This window comes from Triturus cristatus, chromosome 9, assembly GCF_964204655.1.
Source record: "Triturus cristatus chromosome 9, aTriCri1.1, whole genome shotgun sequence".
Lineage (NCBI taxonomy): Eukaryota > Metazoa > Chordata > Amphibia > Caudata > Salamandridae > Triturus > Triturus cristatus.
In genome coordinates, this window is record NC_140592.1 from 43,983,362 (window position 1) to 43,995,895 (window position 12,534).

At 47.2% G+C, this 12,534-nt stretch overlaps 1 protein-coding gene across 1 annotated transcript in view; it reads left to right on the top strand.

Moving 5' to 3' along the window:
* Positions 1 to 12,534, top strand: part of PRKAR2A (protein kinase cAMP-dependent type II regulatory subunit alpha) — an 826,119-nt gene that overhangs the window by 247,088 nt on the left and 566,497 nt on the right. Inside the window, exon 3 of the mRNA XM_085624357.1 lies at positions 10,850 to 10,902. Coding sequence (XP_085480483.1) covers positions 10,850 to 10,902 — 53 coding nt within the window. The remainder of the gene's footprint in view (positions 1 to 10,849; positions 10,903 to 12,534) is intronic.

Here is a 12,534-nt window from a genome sequence, read left to right on the forward strand (position 1 = left end):
TGTGATCTTGGTTCGCAGACCCACCACCAGGGTTGGTATTGCTGGGGTATCAATCCTAAGGTGAGGAATCTAACGTGTTTCTTTCAGATGAACAAGTTACTTACCTTCGGTAATGATATATCTGTAAGAAACATTAGTTAGATTCCTCACCGACCCACCCATCCTCCCCGTTCTGCGAACCGATATCTAGGGTTGAGGTTATCCCTTTCAGGGTCCTAGCATTTTTTGGCACCAGTGTCGGTCTCTTGCATGGCTTTGCGTTCCTGGCACAGTAAGCTATGTACAAGAACTGACGTCAGCGCGCGAGGGCGGCGTCTAAGTACTCCGACAACGTCATCCCGGCGCACGACGCCGACGACTGACGCGGAGCCACAGACTACGCCTAGCGACGCACAAGGGTATTGCTGACGAAAAATCTTTCCGGATCCAGTCTGACGCCTGGGGATATTCTAAGGTGAGGAATCTAACTAACTAATGTTTCTTACAGATATATCGTTACCGAAGGTAAGTAACTTGTTAATTAGCTCCTGAGCCCTTTTCGGGTTAAAGTAGGCCATTGCCGTGTTGGTCAAAAGTACCTGCTTGACACTTTAAAATGCTGTGTTTTCCGTGCGGCCCCAGTTCCACTTAACATCAGCTTTGGTCAGGGCTTTTTGGAGGTTCTGCCAATGTCACAATGTTGGGCATGAACCAGCCGAATTATGTGGCCATTCCGAAGAAACTGCAGACTTATGTGGCATTCCGGGGCACTGGTGATTGTAGGATGCCGTCAGACTTCAACAATTTTTTAATCTATCCTTCGTGAACACGTATCCAAAGAACTCAATCTGTGATTTGAAGGAGCACTTCTCTTAGTGCCGGGTGAGTCCATGGTCGCTGAGCCACTGCAGGGTGTTTGCAAGTGCGGTGGTGGTCCTCAAGAGTCTGAAAGGATATTGTCCATTATATTCAATACCCTTTTTAGGCTGAACAGAGTCCCTCTAACACGGTTCTGGAATATCTCGGCGGCAGACAAGATCCTGAAGTTGAGCCGCTTATATTGCCTGAGTGTTGAGAAAAATTGTAATATAGCGGCCTCCGGGTCCAGCATTAGTGGTTGATTGCAGCATTTAGATCTTTTTTTGAGAACCGTTGGGCCCCGTTGAGATTTGCCACGATGTTGTCCATGGTTGTGGTGATGTGCTTGTCTGTCTCTTGATCTCCCTGCTTGGTAAGAGCATGTGTAGGCACAAAATAGATCCCCCCTGTTTTGGTTGAGATTGAGGCATTCAAGTTTGCCTAATTCTTGTTCCACCGTCTGGTGAAGAAACGGGATTCTCTGGTGCTGAAGTGCTCTTGGTTTGCCTGCCTTGTTAATATGTAGCTTCAAAGGAGCTCCCTTTTCGGCACCCTAGTTCTTGGAATAGTTGGGGAAACTAATCAAGGATTTGATTTATTTTGAGGGCATGAACAGGTCGTGCAAAGAAGACTAGCTGGAGGTCCTCTGCTGTGTAAACCCTATTAGTGTTTCTTCCACTACCTCCCTGATGTGGAAACTGGCTTTCTATTCAGGATTGCCATGTTCTACAACAACGTCAATCACTCCTGCCAGTGAGAGACTGCCAGATACCATACCTGTTGTTGAGAGAGGGAGGCATCTGCCTCTCCAGTGGCATTCTGGACATCAGCCGCCATGGTAGTGTCCAAAGAGTGGCGTTATGCTGGATGTGTGTGCTGACATATGCAGGTCTTCCCTGGGCTGAGGCTACAATCCTCAGAGAGCACCCCAGTGAAGGCGGGCACTAAACACTATGGTTTAAGCAAACAGGTAGAGGTCTGGGGGATTATCAAATTCCTTCAGGTGCCAAATGGAGACAGTACCTCTGTAGTGTATGCCCACTTGTGCAACCTTGTTGGGTGGGCTTGTCTGCCAACATACGGAGCGCAAACCAGATAGCCAACGGGGTGTGACACCGCGGTTGGTGTCAATGAACCACCACCAGATAGTACTTCACTTGTAGTCTTTCCATGTGGGGGAAAGAAGACTGCAGGTGGTCCCGGTGCACTTGCCAGGAGAAAAGAGGCAGTTCCTCCAATTTTGGGGTGGTGGGGCAACGCGGTGGGGTTGAGGGGAATTTAATTTAAAACAAAACTTACCTGCACCCACCGCCTCACTGCTACTCTTCTGATGCTGGTCACGCTGCAAAGGCTCCCAGGAAGCAATCACGGCGCTGCTGACATGCAGGTAATACCAGCATGAGAGCAGTGCTGTGATTGGCCTGAGTGGGCTGACTTGATGCTCGCTCAGGCCCAGTGTGCTTGGGGCTTTTCTCCAACCCGGCTATTGAAACACAGCTGGGTTGGAGAAACATGAGTGCACAAGTCTGCTTGGCCGGGCTGCCAAACAGACATGCGCACTTACAAGTGGCCAACACTGCTCCTTTAGCCCGACCTAACCTTGACTGGCAGTAACGAAAAATAAAATAACGTGCTTTTATTATCATTTTATTTGTAAGCGGTGCGATGATCCTCTGCCATAAAAGAAGAGCAGCCACTGTAGGAGATGGGCAGCTACGGGACCCCCGAAACGTGGCAAGCGAACGAGCCCGCACAGGGCAAGAGCCAAGTCAGCAAGTGGGGCAGGCGTTGCAGGTGAAGTCGACCCAGCAAAGCTGGTATGGCAGTCCAACAGCCTTGTCGCTAATGCGAAGAAGCCTAGCCCAGTCTAGGCAGGCCTACAGTTGGTAGACTGTAGTCAAAAACAGATCCCCTTTAGGTATACTTCACACAACAGAGCCAAACGACTGTTCACATCCAAACTATCACCAGAGGATAACACCATCAAAGGCCCAATATATCCACAATATAAAAATGTTTTATTAAAAATCTTATTCATGAGCAAAAGATCATTATACATCATTACAAAAGATAAAAACATACAAATAATTCAATCTGCACAATTAATCATAGGGAGAAATTGCTAGAAAAAATACTTGCTAATCATCAAAAGGCACAAACACTAGACCAAGATCATCTGTGAGACATAAACAGTTTTATACATTTGATATTAGCAGTTTCACAAATGTCACCAAAATCTACAGTGTGCCTTTTAATAGTATGCGTCGACGCGTTTCGGTGGATGTCTGTGTTCAATAAACCACCTTCCTCAGGACAAGATATAATCACTCCCACGTGGATATATGAATCTATCACAGTATCAGGATACACATCTTGTCTCCACTGCAGGCCCAAGTACGGGGATTATATAATCTCTCTAAGGGGCAACCCCTTTGGATATAGGAGTAAATCTTAACATTTTAGTGAAAGTCCCCGTACTGATGATCTAGTAAAGAGACGTCAATCCCTGCCGCTTCAATTTGTATTGCACTTTTTTAGTCTTGCGCGTTTGTTGATGAGATGCCCAGTGCTTATTTTTTTTTTTTTTAAATGATATCTTCTTAGATTTCTTAAAAACAATCCTCTTCGTTGATTCAAGAGATGTAACTAAATCAAGCCGAGCGTGTTGTTTCTTATTCCACACGATCCACCCACAATTCGGGGCAGAAAACCTCTGAAGTCGAAAAAAGGCTATCTCCAGTTGGTAGAGCCTGATGCCCCCAATGACACTTGCTCACACAAGACACTTGCTGTGGATGCTGACCCTGAGCGATCAACCACTCCCTTTATTTATATAATCTTGGTCGTGCCCAACCACAAGGGTGCATGCCCTTAAAATCACTGGCACTGATCCTGATGCCTTATTACAATGAGAGAGGCATTAATGTGACACTAGCCTCAGTGCACTATTTAAGGTTACCCTGATCATCTAACCAAACTGCTGAAGCCTGTGTATCAAAATCGGGACCACCTTGAAGCAAGAACTCCTCAAACTCTGGTGTGCATTACCAAAGTGATTGTGGTTATAAACCACTTCCTGCCAGGGCATGAAGTCGACGGAATCCCCAGAAAATAAAGTCTAGCATGTTTTCAGTAATACTGCCTCTCTTTAATGGATGTAATGTGTCAATCACAATACACTTCATATAATTTTCTTTATATAGCAGTCTAGTATGATGTTGAACAAACAGCAGTTATCAATTGTCATCTTATGAACTGCATTTTATGCTTATGTTTCATATGATATTGCGTATGTGTTGCAGCTAGTGCAGGAATTGGAAACAAAGTGTACTCTGGGAATCCATAAACTTGGGGGTGAAGATGTCGCAGAGGGAAGGGGGTGGAGTTATGGGGGCGGAGTCTGTAAGTGATCGTATGCATTTGTTTTTTAGTCTGCCACAAAGAAATTGGCAATAAGGAGAAATCTTGCAATTAATCTTTTCTAGTTTTCTTAATTGGTCCCAAAGAGGCTTAATTTTCCTTCAGAGATCTTCGTGTGCCCAGGAATATTATGGGGATTATAATAACTGTAAGATAACTCTGGTTGTTAATAGATTTCCTGGAGAGTTCTGTGTTGTCTAGCAATAATTTTGACTCCTAAAGTAGCATAGAGAATTATTGCAACTGCTGCAAAACACACCGTGCAACATGCAGATCACAGATGTAGCTTTATTGTTAATAGGTGAGTAGTTTACTGCTTTTCACCTAGAGATCCTGTTGTTACTCCAGTTCACAAATTGCAACCATTCAAATATAGCACAGTGAGCTATGAGCCGGCATCAACGAGCTGTATGAAACAGCAAGTCATAGGTTTAGTTCCTTATTGTGTTTTCCTCAATCTTTTATTATTCCAAGTTTAAAAAGAAGGTTTTCTTTTGGGTACTAAAAGTCCTTTTAGTTCAGACTACCACAATCAATAGTTACATTTCATATCCAGACTTTGTGTTTCTCCCACCATGTATTCTTAAAGTATAATGTCTACAAGTATGGACGTGACTTGTACACCTTATAACCTTCATTCTTATGTAACATTTCCTATACATTGATTTACACACTTGTATGATTTGTTGTCTGTGTGTGATGTAAAACTCTCAGACAGTACAGTAGGATAAGTAGCGCTCTAAAATAACTAAAATAAAATAGTTAATGCAATTTAAATCATTTGTGTGGTTTCTAGGTGTTAGGCTCCAGATGGCTCAAAGCAAGGATGACACTTGAGTAAAAGGAGGGGTAGTGGTCCTTTAAATCAGGCCTTTGTTATGGATCTACCTGCAAATGAAAATAAGAAAGCCGCCTGCAAGTTGCTTCTTCGAACAGAAAGCAGACCATGTCTGGTGCTGAATTGAGTCTGGGTGTCAGGATACTACACCAGGACAAATTCAGTATATTTCACTGAGTCATTGGGATCCCAAACCCGACTTAGAAGTAGGTGCAGGAATCGGAATTCAGCGAGATCCCACTCATTTTCTGCACCGATTGCAGGTTACATAGGCATTCTATGTAGTGTACCACATTCCGAGTTCACATTTTGTACGACCATTCAGTTTCCAGCTAATATGCCCCCATTTGTAGTTTTTACATTTCTGGTTAGTGGCACCTTTTACACATTTGTCACATTTATAGTGAACATCTATTGTGCAAGGTCCCCTAAATTTCGTTCCAGTATAACATTGAAGACTACTGACTTGTGTGCTGTTAAGTAGATTCAGATATAATGTATTTGATTATTTTTGTTAACATTTCTTCTTTTCTGTTTACATTGTTAATGATGTGAACAAAATGTTGCCACTGGCTAGTGATTCTAAAAACACTATCACTGGAAGAAAGAGTTGGGAATAGGGAAGAGTCAGGACATTAGAGTAGATTAGGATTACCTTTGTGGTGACTCATCTACATCTTTTCTTGTCAATTATAAATGCTCTCCTTCTACTGACAAAGAAAACATAGTCGGTCCTTTTGCTGGTCTGGCATTGAGTGAAACCTAGACCTTCGTTCCAGGCCAGCACTCTCCCCAGCAGCTCCGTCACACCGCCGCAGCCTCGAGTCCTCCTCTGTGCAAGGTTCGCGCCAGCAGCCCGCCCAGCCTCTGAGTGATTGTAATTTGTTTATTCCGCATTCTGCCGGACTCTTAACATTTATTGTGCCATATTATTGTATTGTGCTTGATTATTGATTGTTTTCCTCAGCCCGGTTCCAGCCGCTGCTGCTCTTGCGGCCCCTCCCACCAGGTCACAGCCCCTGCTCCTCCCTCCCTACCTCTGGTCCCGCCCCCCCTCCCCTACTTAATGGTGACCGCAGGGTGGTCGTGCCGCTGGTGCGCCGAAGGCAAGCCTGTTTGTGCCTGTCAGCGTCCGTCCCGGGAGCGGCCAGTGCCAGGAACCCTGGATCCACGACCTCCCACCGCTACGACCATGCCGCCCTCCTCGCACTCAACCCTGGAAGACTCAGACTGCCAACTGGCGGTTCCAGCCTCGACCCATGGCCAGTTCTCCTGCCACCACTGACGCCAGACCTTTTCCTCCACCCCGACTCCCGGAACCACAGACACGCTTAGTTGCATCCTCCGCAATGTGCGCTCCGTACACAAATACGCCTCGGATATCTGGAACCTACTCTACTCTCTCGCCCGACATAGCCTTCTTCACGGAGACCTGGACCAACGCCGCCTCCTCTCCCGACATAAACACCGCCATCCCGGATGGATACAAGATTCAGAGGAAGGACCGTCCCAACCACCCGGGAGGAGGACTCTCCATCGTCCACAAGAACACCCTCCGACTCACCACCTCCAGCTAAACCTTCCCTGCTGCCGAACACCTGTACTTCCAGATCCAGACCAGCCCCAACGCCACACTCCGAGGAACCCTCATCTACAGGCCCCCCGGACACCCTTCACCATCAGACTTCATCGCACCCCATGCCATCGCATCAATGACCTACATACTCATCGGAGACCTCAACTTCCACCTAGACAAACTCAGCGACCCCCAACCTCACCACCCTCCGCGACAACCTCACAAACATCGGACTCAACCAACTCGTTACCATGTCCACACACAGCTGGACACACCCTCGATCCCATCTTCGACGCTGGCAACAGTGTCCGCTTCAGCCACCCAACACAACCTCCATGGACCGACCACCACTGCGTTCACTTCACCGTCGACACACCCAAGGCACCAAAACCTAACCCTCCCCCTGCCAACCTCAAAGGAACTGGAGCAAGGTCACCGACTAGCAACTGAGCTCCACCCTCGCCCGAGAAAACCCCGCCTGGACACCCGACGCAAACGCAGCAGCCAAAGAACTCCACACCTGGATCTCCAACTGTGCAGATGTACTCGCCCCGCTACGGAACCCCAGCAAACAACGCCCCAGGAAAGCCGCCTGGTTCACCACAGATCTCCAAGAAGCAAGACGCACCTGCAGACGCCTGGAGAAGACCTGGAGGAACATCAAGACAACCGACAACTACTCCACCTACAAGAACGCCATGGCAAACTACCACAACCAAATCAGAACAGCCAAAAAAGGAACTTCATCCACAGCAAAATCCTCACCAACGCCACCAACTCCAAGGAACTCTTCACCGTGATCCAGGAATTCACCAACCCACGCAGCGAAGCCAGACATCACCCTATCCCAAGACCTCTGCCCAAGCTTCGGAGCTACTTCCACCTCAAGATCCGAAAACCCTACAACAACTTCGTCGGCCGCACGCAAATCGCCACTGCCAGCCCCCCCGCCCCCAAGAGACACCACCCAGCCCACCATCACCGACTGGACTCCAATCACAACCGAGGACACCACCACGACCATGAAATGCATCCACTCGGGAGCTCCCACTGACCCCTGACCCCCGCACATCTACCACAGAGCCGCTGACACCATTGTGCTAGAAATACAACGGACCATCAACACCACCTTCACGACAGGCACTTTCCCAGACAGCTGGAAGCGCGCAGAAGTCAGACCTCTGCTCAAGAAGCCCACGGCTGACCCCACAGACCTCAAGAACTACCGGCCCATCTCGCTCCTTCCCTTCGCAGTCAAAGTAGCAGAGAAAGCTGTCAACAGGAAACTGACGTGGTTCATTGAAGAAAACGCCGTCCTCGACCCATCCCAATCTGGATTCTGGAGCAACTACAGCACCGAAACCGCCCTTCTCGCCACCACAGATGACATCCGCACCCTCCTGGACCAAGGCCACTCAGCAGCCCTCGTCCTCCTCGACCTGTCTGCAGCTTTCGACACCGTCTCTCACTGCGCTCAAGTAGCCAGACTATACAAAGCCGGCATACAAGGGACCGCCTTGGACTGGATCCGATTGTTGCTCACCGGTAGAAGCCAAAGGATCAGACTACCACCCTTCCTCTCTGAGAGGAGTTCCCCACGGGTCATCGCTGAGCCAGACCCTCTTCAACATCTACATGGCCCCCCTCGCAGCCATCGTCCGACATCACGGCCTCAACATCGTATCCTACGCTGACGATACCCAGTTCATCCTCTCTCACCAGAGACCCCACCACAGCAAAACTGAACTTCCCAAAAAAGGAATGCAAGACGTTGCTGTCTGGATGACCAACAGCTGCCTAAAACTCAACGCCAAGAAGACAGAAGTCCTCGGAACCACCCCCTCAGCAGGGGGCGACACCTGGTGGCCTACCACCCTCTGGAGGCCACCTACCTCCTCGCACCATGCCAAAAACCTCGGCATCATACTCGACTCATCGCTCACCATGAACAGACAAGTCCACTCCTGCTGCTTCAACACTCTCCGCATCCTCCGCAAGACCTTCAAGTAGATTCCCTCTGAGTCCAGGAAGACAGTCAAGCATGCACTCATCACCAGCAGACTGGACTATAGAAATGCACTCTACGCCAGCATCAACAAGTCCCTAATCCGCAATCTTCTGCTCATACAGAACACCCCAGCCAGACTCGTCCTCGACATCCTCCGTAACGAATGCATCAGCCAACACCTGCGGAGACTACACTGGCTCCCCGTGGAGAAAAGAATCACCTTTAAGATCCTCACCCACGCCTACAAATGCCTACTCAACAATGGACCCAAATACCTCAATGACAGAATAAACTTCCACGTACCCGAAAGAAACCTCCGGTCTGTCAACCTCGCACTGTCCGAAACCCCTCTCATTCACAGAGCTAGAGCAGGCGGAAGATCGTTCTCCCACATCGCAGCCAGAACCTGGAACGAGCTACCAGCAGAAATCTGACTCACCCCTAACCTGTACACCTTCAGGAAGACCCTCAAGACCTGGCTCTTAGGCTAAATGGATGTGCACGCCCCCTCCCCCTCCGCGCCTTGAGACCCTCCCGGATGAGTAGCGCGCTGACAATTCCCTGATTGATTGATTGATTGATTGGGATAATTACAGCCTCACCAGACTATTGTTATCCAAAAATCTCTTCCAAATACAAAGAGGGGTTTTTAGTCCGTAGTCTTTAGACATTGGTATGTTTATCTGACATTCATATCTTGCTTCTGTCCACCACAATGTACAGCACAGGCAATTGGTCAGCCCACATCACCCATTGGCTCTCTTCACTATGAGAGACTGCTCAAAAGGTGTAGACGCAGTTTACATCCTCTTAAGGGGTCTACCTGCAAGTAAAAATAAGAAAGCCGCCTGCATAAAGTAAGCGATTGGCAAATAATGGACTTGCTGCAAGCCCCCTGTATGTTCTTTGTAAGTTCACAGTATGCCTTGCAACAGACAGAGCATGCACCATCTACTAGACAAGACCGAATTAAACTATTTTTAACCTCCAGCATGGCAAGGCCAGGCATGTTGGTTGTGCCGGTGCATTTTATATTTAATGGAATGAGTGAGACTGCTTTTTTGTGCAAATGCAGTACCATCCATGAAGGCATGCGGTACTGTCTGAAAATACTCTGTATTAAAGGCCTTTAGAAGCAGTTTCCAGTGCCAGCTCCTTGTTATTGGGTTGCCCATGTATTAACTTGAAAGAATATAAGAACCAATAGAAACTGAGTCACCTTTTTTTTTTAACATGATTTTATTGATTTTACATAGTATGTTATACAGGTATACAGTGCCGTAGCCAATGGTACGTTGTTGCATTATTGCGGACTTTGCGTATAAACAGTTTCAGCAATGTCCTGCCATTTGAGATAACCCATACATTTCAACTGAAGCCTTTGTCGGGCATTTGCTTTACAAGATCTAGCATCAGCTGTTAAAATTATATACTTTTCAAGAATTCGAATAAAGAACGTAACATTTCACAATGACCCAACCTCCACCCACTCAGCTGGCTCTCCCCCCCCATCCCCCTAGATCATGTAATTCGGACCAGGGATGTACCTTTTGTTCGTAGAAATGTCCCATGGGGGTCATTATGTTTTAGAGACTGCATTCGAGTTGGACGACCTAATAGTGTGAGCGGATCTATGTGGGATATCTATATGGTGTCTCGGCCGGGCGGGGGGAGGCGACATGTTTTGTGTAAAGGGGTATGTGGCCTTGAGTGACTCGAACATCTGATCCCATTCCATGGAGATGGGTGTTATACGTACCCCTCAGAGTTCCTCTCTCCTGATGATAGCGCTCTCTGCTCCACCCCATCTGACCATCTCTTTTTGCCATTTGACTAGTGTAGGGGCAGGAGTCAGATTTCCATCCCATCGGAATTGTACTTTCTGTGGTTTGGGCGACCACGTAGTCCTAGCAGGTGAAACTTGAGTCACCATAAAGATAGGTTTCTCCTTTTTCACTGAGATCTACACATGAAGTGTATTTGTTTTGGGGCAATGCACACACCAGCTTATGAATTGACCTATATTGTGTAAAATGTAATTTAAGTATGTAAGCATGTGCCTAGAATACTACTGTAGTGCTTAGCCTAAAAGAAAAAGAAACAGAGTTGAGATAATTGGTAATTGCTGATAACTTTATCTACAGTCACAGAGTCGTTTTATTTCTTTCAGTTTGTGCTGAAGCTTTCAACCCAGATGAAGAAGAGGAAGACACAGAGCCCAGAGTAAGTACAGCTGAAACAGTAAAAGGTTGGCTTTGGTTATCCTTGTGAGGGATATTGTGTACGTCTTTTTACTGATATGGCAGTGTTAAAACCACTGTCCCTGCATTGGTTAATCACATTTTTAGCAATACATTGAAAAGGTCTTTCACTTACTTGTGTTTCCTTTAATTTAAACAGTGCTTAACTTTAATATCTTAGATGAGTGAGAAACTTTGAGTGAGGTGTTTCTAGATTACTATCACAGCAAAAGGACTTCAGGGCGTTGTCTCAGGTAAAGACAGAGCAAAGACAGTTTAAAGGCTATATTTCTGATGTATACTTTTACCTGCAGATATGTCACCGTTTTAATATCCCAGGTGCTATACTTGAACTAGAAACTATCCCATTGCTCTTCCATGCTGATAGGTGGCTCTGACTTAGTGTCAACATCGGATTGGCGCCGGAGCCATAAAGCTCCCACTTTGATATGCTGATGCCAGTTTCCTTTTTTCCTCACCTTTGATACAGATCTAGAGCTTGCTCTGTGACATTTCTGGCAGGAGTGTCATCCGCTTTACCAAAATCTTCTCAGAAGGGCAGGGTCTGCTCCCAACCGTTAAGGTTTCAAGCCTTGTGGGGATTATGAAGGTCATATTTCGTTTACTAACACACATGACATCTGCCTTTGGTGTGTAGGTTCTGACCACAACTCCAGGTTCTTTGAGTTCTGCAGAACCTTCATCCTAAGCCCATAAAAAAAGGAAGCAAAACTCTTCATGGCCAGGGCTAGAAATGGTTGTCGGGACAAACATGCTCTCAGCCACGTTGGTACCCAGCTTCAACTTTGTGCAAGAATAAATGGAAAAACAAGACAAGGATTCACGATACACACAGGAAAGGGAAGCACTCCCCCACATGATGTTCACTGACCCCAACAGTTGTCATCAGAGGCTAAATTGGTGCCCTGATCCAACACAGCCTGCTGAACCCAAGCGGTGCCATTGCCACCTCCCTACCTCAAGTTCCCTGTTCCAGGTAAAGATCTAACAGTTTTCCTAAACGCCATGTTTAAAATGTCCTAGAGCAGTGGTCCACCTGGAGCACCTTCAGGACCCATGGGATTTATCGGAGCTCATTATGGCCTTTTGCTAATGGGATACCCCCGGTGCCATTTGCCTCCATTCATGCCTCAGGCCCATTTGGAGCGGACACCTTCGGTTCCGCTGCCAGTGGCTCCACTGACACTTGGTACCGCTATGGCACATCTTCCACAGTTGTTTGCTCTCGCCCTTCTGTGGCTTTGCTAGTGTCACAGATTTCCAAGCTGGATGACAAAGCTTTTCACCAGCCCTGGGGAGAGGCCCTACGTTGTCCTTAAGGACAACATTGTGGTCATGAGCACATTTCATACCACAAAGAAACCTTTCATGACCTCTTTAGAAGCAACAGACTCTCTGGGCATCCGGAGAACAGATGTTGAAGGTGATCCTCTGCAATTCCTCCAAGAGGCCTACCAAGACTTGGGTGATGCCAGTAGTATAGACACCTCCCCTGTATTGGAAATGTTTCTCCCTAGAAAACCCCTACCTCCAGAAGCGACTTGCTGTCATGCAGTGGTCAGGAAGGCAGGGAAAGTTTGGAACATCCTCTTCT